Raw genomic sequence first — 26180 nt, forward strand, 5'->3', positions numbered from 1 at the left:
TCTTGATTCATATCTCTATCCCTAAGTGGATGAGCTCATTCCCAAACTGGGGAAAGCTCACTTTGTGTCCACCTGTGACAATGAGCAGCAACCCCACTCGGGTCTCAAACCTAGGACTTGAGGTGATTCAGATGTCCTGACAACTGGGCCAAAGAGCCGGCTCCCTACCATAGTTGCCAGAGCATCCATTTCACCTGCCTTAAATGACAATCCCCTTCACATCACCCTCTCTCCTTCAGGTCTAACTGGTCATAAACATGTGCCCTGAACACCAGACAAAGAGCCAGCGCCCTGGCATAGGATCCAGGGCACCCATTTCACCTACCAGTTTCACCATCTTTGACCGCACCAAGGAATGCTGGAAGTTGACCCTTACCCTGGAAACCCAAGAGAACACTGCTTTTTCACTCCTAGTGGACACTGGCACTACCAGGTTCTCCTGTTTGGCCTCCATGGAGCTCCTGCCACCTTCCATCGCCTGGTGGATATCGGCGGTTCACTTCAGCTTACCTTGATGACATCTTCATCCTCTTGGAGGCTTGGCGTGAACAACTCCTCCTCGTGTTTTCAACAGGCAATGGATGATCAGGAAGATAACTGTCCCCCGCGATGGTTCTTACCTCATGATAGGCCTGTCCGTCTTGGGAAGCTCACCAGATCCATTTCCATTCACCTCTCTGACAGTTTATTTTTGTTTCCCTTTCTTTTGGCTCTGAACGCCCATGTTTTCTACCTGGTATACTGCTTACAACGCAATATTAAAAAAAAACCTATGGCGCAAAGTCCAATTGCAACCGAATCCTGTGACATGTTTTTGAATGGCTTATTGACAGTAAGCGAAATGTTTGTCTTTTATTTTGAAATCCAAACGTGATGTGACGTTTACTCCCCCCGCTAGTTCCTATATTCATATAGTTAGCTAACAGCTAGCCAACGAGTGAAAACTGAATAAAAACCTTAGGTAATAGTATTATTATGTTAAGTAAGAATCAGCTGGCTGGATACAATACGCTACCACATGAACGCGTACGTGGTATTGCAAAACTGAGCCTTAATTATAAATATAAAGAGCCTTAACATATACTCAGCATTTGTTTGAAATAAACGATCTAGCTAACGCTAGTTAGCTTAACTACCTAATTGAGTAACCAAGAAAGAGCAAGCTAAGAGTCTGCTTTGATATACAACGTGGATCGATTGATTAGGAAATTATTCTTTATAACTCAACGTTGGATGGCATGCTGGTCAGTTTGTACACAACAGCAGGCTGTCTATAGCTAGTTAGGTTACGTCAGGAAGAGGTTAAAACAAGGGGGAGTGGATTCCACTGTCTGCTTTGCCTTCTACTGGGAGAAAAGGGTAAATAAGATACATTTCACAATCAACGTCTGATCTGTTGCTGACATATTTGTTTAGTCGGTGTAGGTTTGAGACTTTGGTGTTTCAGCTGCTACTACATGGGTAAGTTAACTAGATTGCAAAGCAAACCTAGCAATTATGTTTTACATACTCGTCAGTTTGCTAGCCAGATATGCTGTGTTGGCTAGCTAGCGTCTACTTTGGCCAAATTAACGTTGTTGCAATTTTAAACGTTAATGTTAGTTGAAGTCCCTTTGTGGAAAACGGGTGCGTCGGTATTTACAAAGACGACCGGTTACAGGTTTTGTAGACCAAGTCAATCGAAAATGTTTGTGTTTTACTTGCTAATGCTAATCAGCTTACGGTATACCAGCCAGCTAGCTCGCTAGCTTCTGAACCTGTCACTTAGTTGGAGACAGTAATTCGCCTCCAAGCCGAAGTGGTTAGCTACACTGGGTCAGTTTTGTAAAGAAATCTAGCCAATTGAGTACTTACGATTGCTAACAGCTTATAAAGCTCATTTTATCCTAACGTCCAATTATCTGACTAGTTAGCTAGCTATTAACCTAGAATTCCTGGCCAATATTGCAATTGCTAGACGGCGCTAGCTAGTAGTAATTGGTGGTTATTAGCTGAGCCCTAACCTTTAAGTAATGTTTAAATGTTTTGCCGCTGCAGAATGTGTCTGTTGCAGCAAAAAGGCATACTGAAATGCTACAGCACACATACAGCAAGCTAACTAGCTAGCTAGTTATTCTAGATTTCATGACTGAAAACGTAACATTTTACGGCAAACTGCTCAAATCTTTAACAGTATGCCTTTGAAATGTCAGGGTGCATTATGTGTCGTGGTCCTGCTGGTTATTTAGATGCTGTGTCCTAAATAGATTTCTTTGTATGGTATAACTATGCACGTGCTATTTTTATGAAGAGATTTGTGGGGAGGGGGTGTACATAACCGCATTTAAGTGCCAGTGGCATTGCATTTATGAAAAATTTCTGTTGTCTGTTACAAAAAAATAATTCATGAAGTTTTTTTTTCCCATTTCATTCTAGTTTGATTGCAATATTACATTTTTAGTGGAGTCAGAGCAGTTATGTACATATAGCGTTGCTTTGATAGGCACAAATGCGAAAGCTGTCCGTCATTCATTTTAGCACACATGCTATTGACCTGTTTTTCTTTTTCACCAAATCCACCAACCTTAGAAACTAATTACTAATTAAAATGTGCCCATGTACTTTAATGATATAAGAAATAGCAATTAAATTCAATATAAGTGCAGTGGTTCTGCAGAATGTTAGTAAAAAGACAACACCTGCAGACTGTTTAACACTTCATGATGACTCTGGACTTTGCACTGCTTTAAATATGCCATGCCAGAATTGGTTTGCTAATAACTCTTCAGACTGCACCAGAGTTTAAAGAAAAAATTGTAAAAATGTTTTCTTGCTACGCACTAAAGACATTAATAAATGAAAAGGTGCATTTTAATCAATAGTTGCCAAGTCACTGTCATCATAATTCTTCTTTATAATTCATAACTTTATGTCTGTAAACAGAACAAGCTGAACAAGTGTTGTTAGTATTGTTATGGTCAGAGAGTTTGGTATGATGATTCTGTGAACTGTATTCTCACAGTCTGTTACATGGGGTCAGGGGTTGCCTGCCAGCAGGTAAAGCTTGATGGAGTTGGTTCCAGTCCTGGGATGATGTTCTAAGGTGTGGCTGCTCTGGAGGTGTCTGAGAGTGGGATGTTACGCTGGACCGTGCACTTGGAAGGTGGGCCACGGAGGGTTAACCACGCTGCGGTGGCTGTGGGCCACAAGGTCTACTCCTTTGGCGGCTACTGCTCTGGAGAGGATTATGAAACCTTACGTCAGATCGATGTCCATGTCTTCAACACGGGTGAGTGAGAGATTCAAGGTGGATACTTTTTTTTTTTTTTTTTTTTTTTTTTTTTTCCCCCCCCAGGCTCCTAAGCAAGAAGTGATGCGATGTATTTGGGGCAGGTTGTAATTTTGGTACTGGTTCACTTTTAAATAATTATGAATCTGATGTTAGTTTGTGTTATATACCCTGTTAAGCATGCATAATTGCTTTGGTTATGTTTCCTTAGACATTAGAAACAAAAGACAGCACAGTCAGTGTTATGTCAATTTCCAGCGACAATTGACAATTTGGCTGGTCCACCCGCTCAAGAGCAGTCACTGAAGTTTAGGTATGGCTGTGGTCGGTTGGAAATAACCCCTGATCCCGAATCTCCGGTGCGCTGCCAATGACCCCGTACCAAAGGTTGTCCCGTGAGCCTGAGCTTCACCAAGAGTGTAGAGATGAGCTGGACGGTTCCTTCACTTCGCGGGTGTCAATGCAGCAGTGTATCCTAGACATCTAAGGTTTGGTAATTAGTACTAATTACTTTTACCAATGATGCAAAACAAAAATTTGACTACATTTGATGGAATAGTGGAAAACAAATTAAACCGTTTACGACAGACTTACACACTAGATATAAGACGGACATAAAATAAGGCGCTATGCTATATAATTAATTCTTCTCGTGAGAGGTTTTAACTCCTTCTTTTCTATCCAACTTTCCTCATATTTAACCACCTCAAAAAGTTTTCTTAGCATTGATGTTTATAACTCCTGACTCCTGAAAGGGGGAGCGTGGCAAATTATCCCTAGGACCACTCATCCATATTCATGTTTCTTTGTCTCATCTCTGGCTTTGGCAGGAAAAAAAAATTGACAAAAAAAAGGAATAGAAAGAGGGCAATAAAACAACTAGGTCATGATATTTGGTTACGAGACTTTGTTTGTTTGTTTGTTTGTTTGTTTGTTTGTTTGTTTGTTTGTTTGTTTTTTTAAAACTATAACAGGTGGGGTCGGTTACCAACCCCTATGTACACCTCCAGATTTAAGCTCATTTTTGAACGATTTGTACTTGTTCACTTTAACACTAATTATCTGAAATTGTACACATAGCACAATGATCATGCAGGATTCCAAATGACACTTGGGCCAAGACATCCATTCACATCCAGGGTTATTTTTCCATTACTTAGGTTCCATTTGAGCTTCTCTAATACAGCAGAAAATGTCAAAAAAAAAAAAAATCATTTATTTTTGGGTTTTATAATGTGTATTTGGATGCTGGAGATTCATTTTCAGTCATGTTCTGCATTTCCTGATTCACCAGGGTCTTGTCATATAAAGTAAAACAATTTTGAGCATATACATAAAATTGTTCAGGATCTACATGTTGCTACTAGGTGTCCCAGACCTCCTCTAAGTGCCCAAAAACCTCTCCAAATACACAGTCATCTATACATTGAGTGTGCAAGGTTTTTACTTTTGATAAAACATCACAACAATGTTCAACAATATAGTTTGTCACAGGATTGCTTATTTTTTCCAGCAGTGAATGGAAACATCTAGTGATTTTCGATGCCAGCACTGTTGCTAGTCCATGCTAGAAGCCACTGAACAGTCTCCCAGCTTCCAGATCATAACTGCACCCAAACAACTCCACAAAAACTTCAGCTAAAATAAACCTCTTCCTTTCCATGATGTTCAAAAGTATTGGTGTTTAAAATGATTCACTAAAACAATATGCATGACTGCAACAGTTTCACCCAATAGCGCCACAACGCATGCGCAACACTTTATCTTATTAGAATGTGCAAGCAATGTTTTGCTGTGTGCAGAGCTCTAATTCACACAATGGCTGCCCAAATATGGCAAGTGAGGTGTCTTCATTTTCATTTAAGCATTCTCTATTTGTGGAAACAGCTGCCAATTATGCAGATTGTGCCTGGAAAACACTTCTGAAGGAATTTGATAGCCCCCCCTCCCTTTCCTGCCGAACACCTCTAGGTGTGAACTAGTTTCACTCAAAGAAAATAGCTCGATGGCCCAATAGCCACCATGGAATCTAAGGAAGGAGGGTCTTATCATTCTATTCAGGAACACTGCTATGTGAGTAATGTGCATTTTGTGTCAACTAAAGACTTGTGTATTGTGGTGTTTTGTTTTGTTTTTCATTTCCTTCGTAACCAATGTTTTTGTACAAAGATGTGTGCAAGCAAATAAAGAACTTTACTAACATGCTATATACTATTTAAACATGTTATGCATTTGCTTTGATGGTAATTAAATTTCCATTTCAGCATGGGATTTCTGTCCAACGGTTGCACATAGATGACTGAAAATCAGTAAGCAGGTACTTATTAGTTCATAAGAAGTTTTATGTTGATGTACTCTATTTTAAGATTATTCATTGCTATCAAGTGATTTTTTTGATTGCGCCAGATTGCTAGAGGGCACAGGTGCAGTAGGAGGTTAATTCACCTCAGCCATTTGGTCCACATATGTAAATATGTGCCGATGTTCTTATAAGTAATATAAAGCATGCAATTATATATAAGAATGCAGTTACATTTTCATCAAGAAACCCACTACTTGGAGACAGTTAATTACTTGGATAAAGGAGCATAGAAGAGAGATATAGAGAAAGATAGAGAGCATGATTGTTATGTGTATGGTACTCTACTAGTATTAATCATTCAAATAATCTTTCTCTGTTACACTTGAGTTGAGGAGGCAGTTACTAAGTAATACATGTATAAAGATTAATGTGCAAACACTAGAATAATGGTTATGGTATGGTAATAACTTCATGACTGACAGATTGAAATAATGACATAAGAAAAGTTGACCTATTGAGAGAGTGGATATCATAACAGTTCAGTGAAGATGGCTAGTTAGACTTCACTCAGATTTGAGTGTGCTGAGCCTGTTATGTATATAACAGTGCATTGTAGGACATGCATGGTTTAAAAAAATCCAGTTTAGTCACGGAGACTTGCTATGGATTCATTGTCTGTGCAATCAGTAGGAAATACAAAGGTCTTGTTGTTTTTAAAAAAAAAAAAAAAATCCATAATGTTTTTTTTTGTTGTTTTTTGTTCTGTATGTGATCCTGCTCTTGTTGTGATGCTCACGAAAAGGCCTTTCATGAGGGAAGCATCAAACTCCAATATTCCTTCTAGAATATGGTATTTACAAGTTTTTCTTGATCTAAAGTGTTTCAGGTTTGAAGTCATCTCTAAATTCCAAGTGAGAGACTTTTATGGTCTGATTGCACCTCAGTCCAGGTCTGGGGTCATAAAACCTTCCTTACAGAGTGGTTTGGAGACCTGATAAGGGAATGGAGTGCCCTTTTTAGCCAAGCCAAAGGCGTTCTGGTATTCATAAAACAAGTCCTCTCAGAGTGGGTGATATGAGGTGCTGCCAGGGGTGAGGGTCTGGGTGCTGCCCTATGGAGCGATTTGGTATTCCATCTTGATAAGGAGACTTTCTGTGAGGGGTGTTGGGGTTACCTAAAGTTTGATTGCTGAAGTGGGCTGCAGCTTCCCCTACATTACCCCTACTCGGTATGATGGCCAAGGTCATTGGCAACAGACTACCCATGTGGAGAAAGCTGCACGTAGCAGAAGACGGGTGCAATACAACATCTACATGCTATACTTGGGTGTCTTGGTTTAGTTATTCTAGGGTTTGGGTATCTAGTTTAATGACTGATAGACAGGGCAGCAGTTGCACATCAGGGACCCTGACTATTCTGTTAGCTTGCATTATAAGGAAAGATTCTTTATCCATCTCATCCTCTGGACAGTCACTATGGCGCTGGTTATGGGCAGGATCCATACGCTTGATGAATCTAACCATCTTGTGAGTACAGTGGTTTTAACTGGGTTTGTAAGTCTCATGTTCGCTTCAGATAGAAGTAGGCTATACCAAATATTTAAGAAGTATCCTAAACCCACAGAAATGGCTAATAGGTTATCACGGGTGGTCAAAGAGTAGGAAAGAGGTTAAGTGGGTAACCCATATCTATCAGTGTCAGCTCAACAATTTGAGTGCCTTTGTACTGAATCTGAGTAAGATTATGGGATTCTAACTCAAGGGTATGCTTAGCAAAGAAATCAGATATTTCAACCTCAGTCATACTGATCAGGTCGCAGATGATACAGAGCCAAGTTCTCAATGTGTATTATGGCGCTCTGTGGCACATTTATCCCAAAAGGTCTGATTAGGTAGGAGAACACAATCGGAACACTGTCATGTTGGTCACAGGTTAACATAGCCTCCATTGCGGGGGTGTTTACTAACCAGCGATTTCCCACTATTTCATCTTGAGTGGTGGTTACTTGGAGTCTAGGAGTAATGGCAGAGGCACATTGTTCTTGGACATAGGTAATGGATATCTCTATTTTGAGTGCACATGTGCAAATGTAAGTATAGAGCAGGTTTTCTCTCATGGTAGGCTACAACTGGTGGGCTTTGCATTTTTATGTACACTATTTTGCCAAAAGTACACTTACCTATCCACATCATTGAATTCAGGTGTTCCATCACTTCCATGGCCACAGGTGTATAAAACCAGGCATGCAGACTGCTTCTACAAATATTTGTGAAAGAATGGGTCATTTTCAGGAGCTCAGTTAATTCCAGCATGGTACTGTGCAACAAGTCCAGTTGTGAAATTTCCTCACTACTAAATATTCCACAGTCAGCTGTCAGTCATATTATAACAAGGTGGAAGCGACAGCAATTCAGCGATGAAGTGGTAGACCACGTAAAATGACAGAGTGGGGTCGCATAGTGCAAAGAGGTCACAAACTTTCTGCAGAGTCAATCACTACAGATCTCCGAACTTTGTGTGGCCTTCAGATTAGGTCAAGAACAGTGTGGAGAGAGCTTCATGGAATGAGTTTCCATGGCCGAGCCGCTGCATCCAAGCCTTACGTCACCACGTGCAATGCAGAGCATCGGATGCAGTGGTGTAAAGCACGCCGCCACTGTACTTTAGAGCAGTGGAGACGTGTTCTATGGAGTGACGAATCATGCTTCTCTGACTGGTAATCCAATGGACGAGTCTGGGTTTGGTGGTTGCCAGGAAAATGGTACTTGTCTGGGTGGACTGCACCTAGTATAAAGTTTGGTGGTGTGGGGTGGTTTTTCAGGAGTTGGGCTTGGCCCCTTAGTTCCAGAAACTGTTAATGCTTCCCCTGCCAAGAACCTTTGGACAATTTCATGCTCCCAACTTTGTGGAAACAGTTTGGGGATGGGCCCCTTCCTGTTCCAACATGACTGCACACCAGTGCACAATGCAAGGTCCATAAAGACATGGATAAGTGAGTTTGGTGTGGAAGAACTTGACTGGCCTGCACAGAGTCCTGACCTCAACCCAATAGAACACCTTTGGGATGAATTGGAGCGGAGCCAGGCCTTCTCAACCAGCTTCAGTATCTAACCTCACAAATGCACTTCTGGAAGAATGGTCAAAAATTCCTAAACCTTGTGGAAAACCTTCCCAGAAGAGTTGAAGCTGTTATCACGGCAAAGGCTGGGCTGACGACATATTGAACCTTATGGATTAAGTTTGGGATGTCACTCAAGTTCATATGCGTGCGAAGGTAGACGAGCGAATACTTTTGGCAACATAGTATACGTCTCTCCCTGCCAGAATCCAACATTTGCTACGTCTTTGAGCCGGTAAATATCATCTGTGGCCACTATGGTAGGTTGATTTATGAAGGCTAACTTTCTATCTTGTGGATTGACATAGATGGGGGCTACACTACCTAGAGTATACACTAACTGGGCTCAGACGTCTGTGGTTATTTCCCTGGTAGCCTCAGTCAAAATGTCCTGTACTAAGGAAAGGGGTACTAGATAGGAAGGAATCTTGCCCATGGCCTGGCTATCCATGGAGGAACTAATTTCTTGCAGCATATCGGACATTAACATGTTTACGAGTTGGATGTGAGCATGGTCAACCAGGATCACTGACAGAAGAGTATTAACTGTTTGTAGGGTTTTATTCAGAGCAATGCTATGGGTATTGAGTACAACAACCATACCCCAAACAGTCTGTCTTGTAGATGTGCCTGTTGCATAGGAAACTGTTTTAATGTCGTGAATCTCTGCTTGTAACTCACTTGCATGCTGTCTGACAGTGTTCACTCCAGAGGTTCCAATACTAAGAATGGATCCCACAGCAGCAGCCATGGCTAATAGTCCTCCCAGGAAGCCTGTGGGCCTTCTGTTTTGCCCACTCAATTCTGATTGAGTGATGGTGAACTCTGAGTTGTTGCAACATGACAAACACCTTTTGGGTTTGTAGATGGAAGCTGGTAATCAACAGTCTGGGCTGCTCTGTGTATAGTTAGGGCCATTATTGTTACTGAATTTGTCGCATAGAGGTCTGACTTCTCACCCCCAATAGGCATCGGGTGACTAAGGCAGTTCAGTATGCTGTACCAGGAGTGGGAAGGCTATTGATCAGTTCTGAGGTATATGCTACATAGTTTAGTTAACTGAGTATATTGGCACACACACGAACACCAACGGATTAGACGGCGAGGAAGAAAGCTGAGAGCAATAGTAATAGAGGGAAAGTAATATCCAGGAGAGCATTAGTCTTAGCACTAACCTCTCTATTACTGATAACTCCTCTGACCCAGTGTTAGTTTCTTAGTACTCTCGCCCCATCCCATGGTGGCTTTGGGCAGTTTGATTTGGTTAGGGTGGACCCACTTGTGTTGTCTCCCCTTTTCCCTGAGTGACTTTTTAATCTAATACACAACAGGAGAGAGTTTGTGATTTATGATGTATCGACAGGCCCATCGGGAGCAGAACTTTCAGGCTAGTTTTCCTTTCCTTTCCTTTCATGTGAAGATCGCCCACCAGGTTGGACAAAGACATATTTCCACACCTTGTGCCCCACTCTGAGCTCATCATGGGATGCTTTATGCTCATAGTAGGCCTGGCGTCCTGTAGCACTCCTTTCCATGTGTTGTTGGGCGAACACAAATGTGGCCCTGAGATGTTTGTGCAAGTCAGCCATGTATTGCTGTGTAGTATATGCTGTTGCTACACTAGCCTCCCCTGGTTGGTACAGTAGGTGTAACAGGGCATTTGCCTCCCAATCATTAATTCAAAGGGGGTGAACATGAGTTCTAGAGGCAGCTTCATGTTCCAGTCTTGGTGATTGGAGGCTACATATTTCTTTAATATGCTGACCACCATCCGGTTGGCTCTCTCTATCTGGCCTGAACCCTGGGCCTTTACTCCCAACATTTGCCACAGTTGTTGCATTATGTCGGCACTGAAGTGTGTTCCTCTGCCAGAGTTAACATGATTTGGCAGATATTCCACCCATTTATTGAATGCGCAATAAATGACAGTAGGTGACAGTAAACAAATATTTATCATCTCTGGTTAGTTTCATGAGTGGCCCCACCCAGTCAAGTTAGAGATCTGACCAGGGAAAATTTATCACTCTTTTTTTTCTTGGGGGGCTCTATGGTTTAGGTTTGAGGTCTGGAATTGGCAGCACACCAGGCAGCCCTTGATGTAATCTGTGACATCTTTCTTCATGTGGCCTTTTTGCTATCTGTTGTAGTGCCTGATGTGTTGCTTTGACTCCTTTGTGGCCTGCGCATGGGGAGCCATGGGCATGCATTAACATCACCCCCCCCCCCTATGGCACCTAGGCACCACAAGCATGCTATCAGTGCCAGAGATGTCATGAGCTGATGGGTTGGCGAGAAAATGGAACACTCTGCAGTGTCCCCAGTCTGCAATGAAACGAGGTCGGAGTCAGAGAATATTCGACCATGACCAATATGGATTGGGTTGGAATAGGGGTGGACAGGTCAGTCCCTGAGTTAGGTGAGTCGACCTGCGATTTGCGTGCATGCGAGTGGGCGGGTCAGGGAACTGTGTGGTGTCAAACGCCCAGGGAATGCCATCTAGGGCCCCTTGCTTAGCCAGAGCATATGCTTGATCATTGAGTGTTTTATCACCGCCAGGAGACAATTAGATTATAAATTAATAGATGAATAGGTCATGCCTGTCTACAAGGTTTGTGCAGGCCCCGAAAAGCTCCTGGTGTTTAACTGGTTTCTTGTTTAAAGTTATGAAGGCATTTGCTTTCCATGCTGCCAGATGACAACTCAGCTGTGCATAGTTAACCATTATTTGTATGCTGTTTTGCACTGCTAGTTGTAGTGTGATGAGGATGATGGCTGTTTAAGCATATTGGGATGACTGAGTGCCTAGTTGGAATTTTTGAGGTTCTAGGTGTGTATCATTTAAACCAAATTAGGCCTACAGTCACAAGCCACCTGGACAGCGGCACCTGTTTAAATTTCGGTAATCAATGGTAACTCACCACTTGCCATTAGGCTTTAGCACCGACAGAGTAAGTGCTTTTGCAGGGTCTGATAATACCTTTTTCTAATAAGTTATCAATAAATTCATGCACTGTTTTGTAAGAAGCCAGGGTAAATGTATATTGGTGTACAAAGGTTATGGGTGCACCAAGGGTAGTAGGTATCCGCACTGAGTGGATAGTGTGGATAGCCACAGTCCAGGGAGTCTTTTGCCAATAAAGCCTGATACTCCAAGACATTCTCTTTGTTTCCCTTTTCCCTCTGAGGTCTGAAGTGCATCGGCCTCAGCGAGTGCATGTTCTATTTGGGAGGAAAAGTCTGAGGCATGTTCTAGCTCCAGTGGGAGTTCTGAGAGCTTCTCTGTTGTCTGTATTGAGGCTGGTTCCAGAGTCACTTCAGGTGACGAGCTGCAGGAAATGGCACAGACTATGAAGGGTGATTTTTGATTGTCCTCAGCCCAGTCAATTCAACAGATGGTTTCATCACCTAGAGTCAGAGTGGGAAAAAGAGTGATGCGCTTCGAAGGTTTAGTGTATACTTATTGCCAGCTGTTGCATGTTAATACATAACACTGAAAACCTGGAAAATTGTGCTGTATATGATAAATAAATAATAGCAACGTTGTGTGTTAGCAAAGGATGGTGAATGGTAAGGACTAAGGGCATAGAGATGCTATCCGAGGCTAAAGTTACACACGACAAATATGTAATTCCTATCTGATGATGTTTGCTTTTGTTCCTCCTTAAGCCTACCTGGAACATGGCAGGGAATTTTACTAGGTCTGGCATTGGTGAATAGCTGGATCAACTTTCATGCGATGTCAAACATGGCTCACATTCACAAATAATGCAGACCTGTAAAAATACCGGGAGAATTACTGCATGTGCAAAAGGTGTTAGTGTGAAGGGCACAAGCTTAACGAGAAGAATGACGACTAAACTTTAATAGGCTTCCCATGAAAAATTTAAATTGACTTATTTGGCCATTGGAGCAAACAACAGGGTCTTAATCACCACTCCAAGTTTGTTTTTATTTTGCCGCACTTTTAATATACTTTTTCCTGCCCATGTCCACAACATTTTAATTAACATCTTGAAGATTCCTTCCTAGATTCCTTGTGGTTACAGCTGAGTGTTGTTATAAGTGCTTGATGTTTGGGTGGATGTATATGACTCATCCTCTGTACCTCTCAGTGTCTCTGCGGTGGATGAAGCTGCCTCCAGTGGGAACAGGAGAGAGGGAGGATGCTCCAGAAGTGCCCTACATGCGCTATGGCCACACGGCTGTGCTTGTGGATGACACCATCTATGTTTGGGGGGGCAGAAATGACACAGAGGGAGCATGCAACGTGCTGTATGCCTTTGACATCAGTAAGTGTTCAGAAGAGCCTGAGCAGTAATGAGAGCAGTGAAAAAATGACCACATTGCAGCAGCCTGTGTGTGATTTCAACAGTCTGCAGCAGCAGTATATAGTTGTTGATGCATTTTAATATGGATGGTTTTTCGCTAAGTGACATGTTCCAACTGGAAGCCACAAATAGGAGTCCCAGAACAACAAAGTACAGCAGTACACGTAACACTGAAGAAAGAACTGGGAACATATGCCGTCCTAGCATTTATAGAATAAATTCAGGGTATATCGGGCCAACAGTGGCAGCTTGACAGAGGTGGCACTTGAACTTGCAACCATCCCATTGCCAGTCAAGTACCTTAACCACTGAGCTACCACTGCCCCATTGTTTATTTCTGCAGTCTGATGCTGCATGAAGGCTATCAGACATGAACATGCAAACACCACCCTGTTATTTTCCCTCCATTGTAGATAACCATAGGTGGTACACACCCAAGATCTCAGGGATGGTTCCTGGGGCAAGAGATGGACATTCTGCCTGTGTACTTGGCAAGGCCATGTACATCTTTGGAGGATACGAACAACTGGTAGGAATCATCAACTCGCCTCTTAAAAAGTTCCTCATACACCTGGCTCACCAAACGCAGTACTGGAAATGTTGGTGCATTAAATCTGGAGCTATCAAAGCAGACAGGCTGTACTGTTCACTCAATAAAATTTGGATATGTCTCATTTAAAAACTAGAAGCTGCGGCAGTGAGATGTGCTGTGAGCATTCTAATTGAACACGAAGATGGGGTTTGTTTCTGTGTTCTGAGATGGAACTTCAAAGCTGTAGTTAACATGCACCACTTCAGGCACCCAAGAAAACTTTGTGTAAATCTGTTTATGAAGGCAGAAAGTATTTTTCCCCCTTTCCAACTGATCCCACACAGCTTCAGTCGTGTTGAGGTTGGAGCTCTGTTATGCCAGTTCTTTTCATTGGACATGGGTCTATACTGATTGTTTCAGTGTGTTTTTGAATTCTTTATCATATTGAAAGATGAGTCAAAAGGGCACTGCAGTATGTGATGCAGATGGTACTTTATCACTGAAAAACAAAGATTTTGCTTTTTATTTTATTAACATGTATTTACATTCATGTTGTATTGTAGCAGTGTTTATGTATAGATTTACATATATTTAAACACTTAGTTCCCAGATAAATAACTTTTGCACAAAGCTGTATTTGCAGGTTCCTTAGGTTTTCCCTCAGCTAATTTGTCAGTTAATGACATATGACCAGACAATATGAATTCTTCTGAATTTGGATCACATGTCATGGTAGTCATTCTCCAGTCTGTGTAAACAATATCACTATGTATTCTGCTTTTAGGCTGACTGTTTCTCTAATGACATACACAAGCTGGACACCACCACTATGTTGTGGTCCTTAATCAATGCTAAAGTGAGTATGCTCCATTTATCTTTTTGAATGAGATGTTGTACAGGTGAACTCAGTGTTGTTCACCTGTACAGCATTAGCTTATAATGTACAGTCTTAGTGAGACAAAGTACTTACATTGTGTGTCTGTGTCTGTGCGTGTGTGTGTGAGAGAGAGAAAATGTAGACAACTTGATTACGAATGCAGAATCAGTAAGAAACACCACTTAGCAAAATAAACTCTGTACTTTACTTTCTATCATAAGCAAAATGTGTGATGCTCCTTTCTTGGAAAATCTGTGATATACTTGGTTAAGTAGCAGATTATGAAAAAGCATGGAAAAGTATAGGGTTAAAAAAATGAAAAATGTCATTTTAAAAAGATGCACTTAGTATTAGCAAACTTGGGGGGGGGGGGGGGGCATAGTTAATTCAGGTAAATGCATTTAATAATTTTTTGTTTTTTACTTTAATTCATTATATGAAGAATTAATCATGACTTTTTTGGAGGATGGGTGATCCAGTATTAATTTCTAAAATCTTCCAAGTATGTAAACTTCGGAGACTAGTATCAGTTAAATATAGTTATATTTTTGTCTGTGTAGTGTTGGTCTAGTCTAGTTTGCAATGTTTCTTGGACTAAAGCCTTTTATTGCAGTCCTTGTCTTAAAGCAATAGTGTGGCAAAAAATTGTCATTTTCAAATAAAAAATATACCTCACCAATTACCACAGAGCAAACTAAATGCTCTAATCACACTTGCCAAAAACCATGTCAAGTTAAATGATCAGTTTTTGATGGACAAAAGTACATTGTATAGATATGAACAGCAGTAACAGCCATCTTGAAACTGGAGTTTTTGTTTGTACTTTGTCCATTTTGTTAGATTTTCACCAAACTATTCCTTTAAATGAATATCAACAAGTATGTCTTCAAAAATGAAATGTTATTTATTTCTGTTCAGTTACCAGCGTAATGGTTTATATACTTTTGTAATGTGGTTTTACACTTAGTCAGATACACACATGACGTGCAGATAGTGAGAGAAAATCACTGAATTACTGATTAATTCTTTGGACTGCTGGTTAAATCATTACCTTCTAACCAAATTATATACTACTTTGGCAGCTAAAAGCTGTTTGGTACAGCAACCTTTTTCCTGGGGTATTGTTTATTCTCTAAAAAAAAACCCACCACCCCCTTTTTTCTCTATTTTGAGGAGTTGTTCTCTCCATTTTCCCAATGTCAACATGGCTCGTTTTAGGCTGGCTGATGCGTGCGAGGTTAGGGTGGTAATGGAGTTTTGTCCCTGCAGGGTACTCCGGCCCGCTGGCGAGACTTCCACTCTGCCACCATAATCGGCACTAAGATGTTTGTGTTTGGAGGCCGTGCGGACCGATTTGGCCCTTTCCACTCGAACAATGAGATTTACTGCAATAAGATCAAGGTGTTTGACACAGAGACTAACTCCTGGCTGAACACACCTACAGCTCAGCTGCTGCCCGAAGGGAGACGTAGCCATTCTGCCTGTGAGTATCCTAGACACACACACACACACACACACACACACACACACACACACACACAACACACACACACACACGGGTTAAAAAAAAATAAATACAAAAATTAACATTTTATCTTTCTTTCTACATCTGGGTTTGGATCTGGAATTATTAAAGATGGGTTTTTGACCAAGACATTAATTAAGTGGTAAAATTAAAAATTAGGTGGAATGTAAAAATATATCTTATATAAGATATTACTGAATATTGGGATAATTTAAATGAGCGACTGTATCAAAGAAAATTCTAATTCTGTTTTGTCATGTACCATTTGCCATGTGACTGTATTTTAATGGCTTCACTTTTATTCAACCATTCCCTTTGTACAAACATAATCTGTTGATTTAAAAAGATAGTTATAGACCATACACATTCAACATCCATAATTATCTACTTTTTTTGTGTGTGTATTTTTATTTATTTATTTATTTTTTTAAATGCTACTTGGAGATTTTCAGTCAGGCAATGAATGCTTGAGTACATGCAAATGAAGCAAAGAAACTTTAAATCAGTAGCTACTTTGTATTATACATAAAACAAAACCAGATATTTATTTTATTTAACTTTATCTTATTTAACTTAATTTCCGGAAGTAACATCCTTTATTTCTCTGTCGGTCTCCCACTGAAATTCATTAGATCACTTAATCTATGTAGCTGGTACAAGAAAAAGGTCATGTTGGCCACATTTCTGCTCTTCACAGTTGCTTACAACGGCGAGCTCTACATATTTGGAGGCTACAATGCTCGATTGGACCGCCACTTCAATGACCTCTGGAAGTTCAATCCTGGTGAGTCTCCTGATATTGGTGCTCTGTTCTGGCCTGGCACAGATTGTATAGTATTCTCAAAATCAAAGTTTTCATACATTTACATACATTTAGCTAGAGGTCCTCTGCCTAACCTAGACATACTTGTAAGGTGCTGTCCTGTGCTCAGAATCAGTTATTCTCACTGGGTTCTGTTGCTATGAGACTGCTGGTTTTTCCACAGTGACACTATTGAAATGTTAGACACTCATTCCTTGAATGTGTGTTTCACATTCAAGCTGTCACAAATAAAGTTTGATTAGCTGAAGTGTTCTAGAAATAAATTGCTTAATGCAGCTTTAAATAAGCAAGACAAAAAGGCAAGCCTAGTTTTGCCAGACCACTGCTAAGCTAATAATAAATGTTAGGCATGAGGTTCCTTGCATTTCAGCAATGGGATGTAGTCACTCCTATGAAAGACTTAAGAACATAAGATTGCAAATGTCTGGAATGTAATCCTTAACAAAAAAAGGCAAATATCTGATATCGATACTGAGCCAATATTGTTTAATTAAAAATCACTGTGGAGCTGTGAGTTAGTTGGGTGAAAACGATTATCTGGGAGCTTTTTGTGTGTAAGAGATGTATAATATATGCTGTTTTTTTTTACAGATATGACTGTATGATTATACATGTACTTGCATATATAGATATGACAGATGAGTAAAATTATAAAATCAAACATTTTTACAAGAGTAAAGTGTTTTTCCATGTTTCGATACAACAATTCTGTTAGGGAGATGATATTTATTGCCTTGGATCCCAACACACTCTCTCTCAAACTCACTCTGTCTGTCTGTCTCTCTCGCACTCTCACTCGCTCTCTCTGCTCAGTACGGATGCCTCACTCACTGACGCCTAAATGCAACTTTAATTCCACATCAACTTAATATTGACCTCCTTCTTGAGAATTTCAGCAATAAATCACTGTTCTACCCACTACATAGCCCACCCACGCCAATCAATGAAGAGATAAAGATAAATTTGCTATGGACAGAGATGGTTTAGGTTCTCAGGTTCTCATTCAAATCTGCAAATCCATCTTAAAACTCAGCAGGCTAATGCCCCAGCAGTTTTTTCCACTTTTTCATGCAGTTTGAATATGCTAAAGCCATAGAGTAATTCATTTCATGAATATAGAAAAGGAGACTGCTTTATTTGTTCACTTTCTACTCACCAGCTCTCATGTTTGTTCTGCTCGTCTTCCTTTCCTTCATAGCCAAACCGGAAATGTTATTTGTTTTGTTTAGCAAACATATTAATAAATAAATCACTATTGGTCGTGGCTCAATGTTGGCGAATGCTAAGATGCAATTATGACTCTTTATTAAATGCTCTCAATAGAAGGCAGATAACCCAGTGTGGAGGAACTGGTTTCTGTCAAACTGATAGTGATGCAAGTCATCACGTGTGCGAGTGCATGGATACTTGCATTTGAACATAGTTTAATCGCTAAAACTCTCTAAACTGTGCTCAAACACGTGACCTGCTCAGACTAACTTGGCTGTTAACCTGGCAGTGACCTGTTGTGCTGTTTTCAGGCTGGATTTGTGACTGTATTAGATCTGTTTCCTTAAAGATTTTCTTCCGGATATCCAATTCAGCCATTTTTGATATCATGCTATCTCTGTTTTAGATGTATACTCTCATTATGAGACCATGTCTGGCTCTGTTGTACTACTTAACTTGGTGTAATAAAAACTTAGCTTTGGTGTTCTCTCTAATACTTTGTTAAAATTCATGATTTGTTGAGTTCCTTGCAGGGAGAACTCCATTACCACTACAACCTCACACATTTCAGTTAGCCTGAAGTGAGTCATGTTAGCAGAGCTTTTATGTAATTGTGGGTTTATATTTATTTATTTTAGCAAAAAATTTCAGTGACTTGTTTGCGTATATACCCAATACAGTATTGAAATCACAAGAGGTTCTGCGGTCGATTCAGGTACCTGGCAAGTTCAGACGTCACCACCCTGCAAAAACTAATTTCAGAGAGGTAGCACTAGCTAGCTGTGTAATGTTAAGCTTGTTATTAACTAGGTTTAACTTGTTGCACATTGGCAATAGCTTACATTTTCTCTTGATTTATAGTGTAAGGAGCACAGAAAGGTTTCATCTTGCCAGCTCTGTCACTCGTTTGCGCTCAAAAAAAAAAAAAAGGAAAAAATGGTTTCTGGGATGTTTATAATTTGTGGGTGCCTGCAGGAGACTCGTGGAACGTCCGGGAGAGGTGGGATATCTGCGAGCTGCATGGCAACTAGTGGCATAGAGCTGAAGTATATACCTATTTGATACAAAAAGTGGGTTCTGAATTTAGATGTTGCACTATCCTTCTGTATGGTTCGGCATAATTAGTGTGAATGCCACTGAGCGTGACGGATCTGCTCATTGCCACTTGCTAGTCCAACATGCTGAAGACTGACAATTCATCAGGCGAACCTGTTTTAAGTAGGGCTGAGCTCTTTCTGAGTGTTATAATGGTGGTGATGTGGCTCACGAAGTACACGAAAGGCAATTTGCCAAAGTTTGCATTAAGGGGGTCAAGATATCCACATTAACCGCAATATTTCAAAAATCAAATATTGATATGTTAATAATACATGTACGATAATATCATAAATAATCCAGTATCAGTAGCTCAGCCAAATGTTTCCATAGTATACTTGGAAATTTCCTGATCTTGAAACACCATATGATTTTCATACAAGGTAGTGCCAACTGAGTTGTATTATGGTCTGTAATAATACAGGGGGAAATTTTTTTTAAAAATTCCGTAACTTGGTGTTGCTTAGCATTACAGCTATTGACATGATTATTTTAGGATAGTATTAGTGGCTTATCATTTATCTTAACAACTAATATCAACAAACATGGTCACATCAACGATTTTCCTTTATGAACAGATTCATTCTAAACCCAGCTGTACATGGAAGTACAAGTAGCTACCTAACTTTGAATATAAGGTCACGCGTCATAGTCTACTAAACCTTACTAATAAACTCTACTGGTATTTAGCTAATGTCAGTTACTTTAGATCACATATGCATAACACTTGTCTGTAAGGTTAAAGGGCTCAGACACCATGGAGCTGCATGATTGATGGTTTTGATTTCTCTTAAAGAAGCAGTGACTTGTATATATTTTGTTTAATATTTCTATAAATATCACATTAATATTGTGAATTCTTTTGGCCATGATTGTGTAGTGAAAATCTGATCTTGTGATGGCCCAGGTATGCGAATAATGGGCTAGGGTCTCTGTGTGTAAACATTTTCAATAGCAAAAATATTTTGGGCTGACTAAAGACTGACCCTGTACTTCCCTGGAAAAGCAGAATTCACATTAAGCACATTACCTAGCAAAGAAAAATAAAAAATCCTAATAACCCCTATTTAAATATGCCTGCAATTTCTAAAACTTTCATTAGATGGCAGTACTATCATGTTGCCATTACCCACACCACTTTGTAAGCTGAGTTAACTGTCACCATGGAGACTCTGATGCTGTTGCATTGCAGACGGATGGTGTAGATTGGGTGACTTGCTTTGCCGTATATGGCATGTGTGAGTGAACAGGACCCAGCCTTTCAATCAGCAGAATGGATGATGGGAGTCCAGAATTTGTTTCCAATATACAAGTGCAACCCTGCTTGGCTTTGGTGAAAGGCTTCTTGTAACACAGGTTCCTGTAACCCAACTGAGAGAGCACAAAAACATGAGGGGCAAAGATATTCACTTACACAGTTAAAATATCTGGGCCAGAAACGTCTAAACCGTCTAAGGAGGGTGGTGTTGTTGTTTTTTTTTATGTGAGGATGACAATGAGGCAGCCAGCTTAGCTTTGTTGGTCTGCATTCAGTAAACCACTACAGGTGGTATTACACTAGAAGAAAATCCATTTCTATCAAACAATAGTGAGCAACCATTCTAGCCAATCCTGTTATGTTTGTTGATCTTTAATTCTGAATGTAAAAGGTTATGACACGTGAGGTGGTGAACACAAAAGAAATGAAACGTTTATGGTGGATTCTGGCCTTGCAAATAAGTATTTTCTTTATATGTCCAGGGCATGCCATCTTCACAAGGAGCTTGGGATCTTTCTCTTATGAGAAAAAAAAAAAAAAAAATAGTGTGTGTTTGATCTTACTGTTACAGAGGCTTTCTCCTGGAAGAAGGTGGAGCCAAAGGGTAAAGGCCCATGTCCCAGACGGAGACAGTGCTGCTGCATGGTGGGGGATCGTATTATCCTGTTCGGGGGAACCAGGTAAACTCTAACAACATTCAGCCATGAGTATGACTAATGGGTAAATCGCAGGAACTGAGTTGAGCTGGAACGTCTGTTTGCGGACTGTTTCACTGTATGCTTTATTTAAAGTGTTGCTGCTTCGACTGCTGTCAGAATGCCCTCCAAGTCTGGGTTTAGCATTTTCCTGACTCTTTATCTTGGAGTCAGATGTGATGACAAATTGGCCAATCAGATACATTAACCATTCTGTTAACTACCAGCAATTATGAAATCCAGGGCTAGATTTGGATTTGAGGGCTAGTGTTGAGTACCAGTGCTGTAATGCATGAAGGTCTTGGGTTGCCCAAGGACATCTGCATCTGCTTCAGTGTATTACTGCCTTAGCTTGATTACTTTCATTCTGAAGAAACATCAGGAAGGATTCCAGGTTATGCTGTTACTAGGAAATCTAAGATGAAGTGACAACTGGAACCAGGTACAGAAAATAAGGCTGATGTTTGAATTGCGGCATATGTGATGGTTGTTTTTTTTGTTTAAAAATTTTGCAATTTTTTTCTGTAGGTTTTTGAAGACTGGGCTAGTAAGTTCATTATGACTATTGTCAGTACTTGACCCACAAATGCTTTCAGACTGACCCCTATAGAAACCACAGATCTCCTCTAGTTCCACATATTTTTCTGGTTTCTAACTGGAATTGTTTTAAAGGAACAATTCACTTTTATTCTTCTAATGGACAATGAAAGAATGCGAGAGATGAACAGCAAGCATGCTTATACACACACACACACACACACACACATACATACACGCAGACACAACTTGTTCATGGTGCAGCATCCAAGGTTTATATAGAGGAAGCAGGGTATAATGACTTTCATCCTCAACTCCTGGAGACTGCAGGTCTCCTGCTGCCCCCCTGCCCCTTTGCAGACAAACGCTCTTTGGCCAAGATAGGCCTCTGTCTGTGTAATTAGGTAGCTAATGCAAAGATACTGGAATGGGAGCAGGCTGCTTTATCAGTGCAACTTATCACAGGAGCCCCACTGAGTCCAGGAGAGGAGGCCTGAAGGGTTGTGGTCTTTAGCACCAGGCAAACACTCGTTTTCACCGTTGCCCAGGTTAAAGTTGTCTGTATAACTGACCATACATATCCTGTAGTAAGACCCCCCTCCCATGTAGTCTGTGTACAAACAGCATCCTATTTGATTTCAAAGACTTTCTTCAGTTAGATGACTAATCAAAGTATAGGGTACCTTTCCCAGTCTGCACTTGTGCTTGTTTGTGTGTAGACCAGATGGAGCCTGTACAAGCAGCCTTAGCAACAGTTGCTAGCAGGGAGTGTTTGCTGTAGATCTGAGAGGGCAACTCTGTTATTACTGATTTAGATGGATGTGCAGCAGCAGGGTTTTCCCTGTGGGGATTGGGACAGGATATCCTCTGAGGAGTCATGATTTCCTTTTGGCTGCCAGCCGATAGTGAGAACAGGCTCCTCTGGATGAGCTGAGCTCTGAGGCTGATCGGAATTTTGGGGTGTGCTGCTTGCTGCATCGGGCTAATGAGGTATATCTGTAACAGGATTTGCAGGAAAAGGCTTTTAATGGAGATTATTAGCCCTTAAGAAGGCTTAAGCACATTAAGTAGTTGTGTGCACAGTTCTCTTTGACAGTTGCAGAGAGAAATGTTCAGCACTGTGCTGAGATGCTGACGTTTAGTTTACCATGGGTCCCTCTGTCCTGCTTGCTTACCTCTATGTGAGCATTTCATATTGTTGCCTTTTGTTGAAAATGGTGTGTATATTCCTGAGCTTGCCTGCCTATTGGAGCAAACCACATTTTCTGTAGGAAGTGGCAAATGCTCTGTTGGTCAGTAGAATCAATGCTATTATTAGGTGGTGTTTTCTGAGATTTGAAACAATTGTTTTATGAGGTCCTGTGTCCTGATATTTACTGTAATTACAGTGATACTCCATGTCAAGTGCGGATTGGCAGCTTTGTTTGTGTGTGTGTCTCTCTCATTGCATCTCTCTCTCTAATTCTACATGTCCATCTGTGCGGGGATTGTGTCTGGTTACTGTGGAGCATCATCCCTCTAAGCTCCTAGCCAGAGACCACACAGTCTCCTCCGGGTTGGACTCTTAACTGTTTATGTTCACAGAAGACAATGAGGCTTTATGTGCACAGGACTTTATGCAGAGAAGTTTGTTTGAGGGAGTGTTGCTGAAGCACAGTGCTCATAGCGATTGCTGTTTCCTTATTCTTTTTTGTCTAAACCTCCTCAAGAAGCTTTACCCTTGATGAGTGCTAAGGGAAGTGTGAGAGTGTAGGAATACTCGCGCTCAAGTATAAGGCCATTTTAACTATTGATATTATTGTTAGTGTCAGTCATTAACTAAAGCAAATTTTCCCTCTAAAGCAAACACCATTATAAAGCCATGCATTTGAAATGTTAATGTGATGTCAGTGGACCTGTTTAATGGTGTTTACTCTTATTTGCAATAATAGCTGCTAAAGTGATGATTATAGTCCAACAGTTATTTGCATTTGGCTCATTGACAGTGACGAATGCTAGCACAGGGAATCATGAATCAGGGAGAAGACCTCTCACTTGTGTTTTCTTATTGTGCGGAACGCTCAGAGGAAATGACTTCTAGATTTATAGCTTTCGATTTTGTTTCCTGAGAAAGTCTGTGTTTCCAGTGTGATGCTAAGCAGGCTCCTTTTCCCTGATATTTCTCCACATTTATGATATTTACTTAAAGAGGAAGAATTTGTTTGGTGATAATTGATAGCTTTAGTGAAGCACAATAAACCTCTGAGTGCTCCCAGGGTGTGTGTGTAGGCCTCATTACCTCAGTATCTTTCCTCTGCTGTGGCTTAGTTTTGCTTAGGGAGAATGAAAAATTTCCAGGTGATCTGTAGACATGGAACTAAAGCCTAAAAAAGAGTTGGGCAAGATGCATCATTAAAAATGAAGCAGATTTTGACAGTTTGGCATCGGTTTGACATCTGTTAAAGGACTGCTGAGCATGACAGGTTCCTACTGAGTTTGCCCCAGGTGCTGCAATACGCGTCTCACAGCTGTGAGTAGCTGCCTTAAGAGGAGTAAATGTGTGATGGATTTGGGATTCTGCTGCTCCAGACAAGTATTTAAGCAGACCCATCAAGTCATTAACTCTATTTGGGAATGTTGTTCACTAAAGCAGTCATATGTTTCTGTGCCACTGCATACTCTTGCTTGTTCCATATGAAGATTATTCAACAGCCACTGATTTATTTATTCACCTAACGAGTGGCATTTTATCAATATATCGCATAATAAACACCATTGTAGCAAACTGAACAAGACCACAGTTCTTGGCAGTGTTAACTCAGCGAGTATCTGTGATTGAAATTAGCCAATTTTTCCTGTGTTTTTGCTCTGTGTCTGCTGGCGTGTGTGGGTGTTGTGCTTAGGCCATTGAATGGCACTTACAGAGTGTAAACAAGCCTGCTGGGCTGGAGAGAGGCATGAAATTCGGCTGCCTCTCCGATTTATGAGCTCCCTATCACACTTGCATAAACTAGGCACTCTTTGTCCAAGTAATTTTCCCTCGTACACATCCACATGTACGTGGGTGAGCGCAAAACAAAATTGGTTGCACACAGCTCATAGATTATAAGAACAAACAAGCTGCTTTTAGTAGCAATTAAAATAATAATTATTTACAATATTCCCATTCCCATCATCTGTGATGGCTTTGATTTATTTATGTGCCTGGAAGTGATTGAGTTCCACTAACCTAACAGTTACCATTTTCTTCATAGCTTTCATATTCTTAAATAGAACAGTTTGTGGTTGTGGTGTCACATTCTGATGTCACGCTTCTCTGGCGCTGCGAGGGCCAGCACATGCCTGTGTTGCGCTATGTCATCTGTGATGTTAGACAGGCATGTCCCATGGAGCTGTCTTTGGTGGACTCTCCATTTCACCTGCTGTCTCGAGACTGGGGACAAGGACAGGATGTAAACAGGAACGTGACAGATTGGCATGCTGGGATGGAGCATGGTACAACAGCTTGGTCTCAGTGACTTGGTGATGAACCATGCCCATTTTGTTAATCTGTTTTGTTAGGTTGATTATATTTGATTATTTATTTGTTTGTTTGTTTGTTCATTGTTCTAGTTCAGTGTTCACTTGGATTGCCAGTGTACCCTAATTCCTAAGGTGTGTATTGTATTGTAGGCTTGTATCTGAAGGTTGAAAGTATTATATAACCTTTTTACTTTTTTTAGCTAAAGAGGTCTTTGCCTTCTTAGTTTTGAACTTCTCAACATTTAGGCATTTTCATTCTTTTGTGACATTTTGCTTAGATACCTTTGTCCCAGTACTATTTCATACTCCACAACTGTACACATTAATACATACAGTAATGGTGGAGACAGTCAAGGGTGTCAAGGCTGGCTGACGTTTGTGTTATGAGGGCTTAACCTATTTTTGATGTAAAATGGTACAGTGAGACATCGGTGATAAGCTGATAGTAAATTAAATTATTTACCTCTTTACTCTCAGAGCCATTCAGTCCCATAGGCTTCCTCTTCTCTGCACATTTTTAGCCCAGGCCCATCCCACATCGTCCTTGTGCTGAGGTCTGCAGAGCAGTGCATGAGTCATAAATTCTCCCCTAGCTTTCATGGGTGCAGACACACACACACACACACACACACACACACACACACACACACACACACACACTCAGTCCTAGCTCTGGATGGCGTTTACAAACTGGGGTGCACTAAATGAGTACTCAGAGTTTCAGCACACAATGGAGAGTTCATGGAGAGCCTGGCATTTATTGGATATAAATATATGCTTTAGCTTCGTCACTGCTGCTGTATTGTATTTTTGTCATATTCTGTAGAAACTGTCTTGAGCTGTGGTTTTATGTTCATATGAACATAAGTGGATCCTATCTGCGTGATGTGATCTTAATCAGTCTGGTTCTCTAACTTTCCTGTTCACCATCACTTTTTGTTTTTTTTTTTTTCTTTTTTTTTTCCTTTTCAACTCGTTGTTGCTTATTGTCTAATTATTAACATGAGCTGGGCATCCTGTTGTTTGTCTTTGATTCACAATTCTGTAGGCTAAGGTCCACTAGAGTGGTTAAAAAGTAATTGTTTAATAATAAATTGTTTTGTTACATAATG

At 40.6% G+C, this 26180-nt stretch overlaps 1 protein-coding gene across 7 annotated transcripts in view; it reads left to right on the forward strand.

Annotated features, from left to right (window-relative positions):
- Positions 1–896: 896 nt before the first annotated feature.
- The window catches only part of klhdc3 (kelch domain containing 3), a 35505-nt gene continuing 10221 nt past the window's right edge, over positions 897–26180 (forward strand). The window contains exons 1-10 of one of the 7 annotated variants that reach the window (XM_081724353.1): positions 3132–3268; positions 5240–5341; positions 5533–5585; positions 6373–6420; positions 12801–12977; positions 13430–13545; positions 14333–14404; positions 15695–15908; positions 16648–16734; positions 20907–21015. In XM_081724353.1, the coding sequence (XP_081580479.1) occupies positions 12815–12977; positions 13430–13545; positions 14333–14404; positions 15695–15908; positions 16648–16734; positions 20907–21015 (761 nt within the window). In that variant the 5' untranslated portion in view covers positions 3132–3268; positions 5240–5341; positions 5533–5585; positions 6373–6420; positions 12801–12814. Of the gene's footprint in view, positions 1462–3019; positions 3269–5239; positions 5342–5532; positions 5586–6372; positions 6421–12800; positions 12978–13429; positions 13546–14332; positions 14405–15694; positions 15909–16582; positions 16735–20906; positions 21016–26180 lie in introns of those variants that run through there. The other 6 variants (XM_081724352.1, XM_027010569.3, XR_014126372.1 and 3 more) reach the window with 6 other exon arrangements.

Source organism: Electrophorus electricus, chromosome 12, assembly GCF_041902795.1.
Source record: "Electrophorus electricus isolate QZ-2024a chromosome 12, ASM4190279v1, whole genome shotgun sequence".
NCBI classification, from domain to species: Eukaryota; Metazoa; Chordata; class Actinopteri; order Gymnotiformes; family Gymnotidae; genus Electrophorus; species Electrophorus electricus.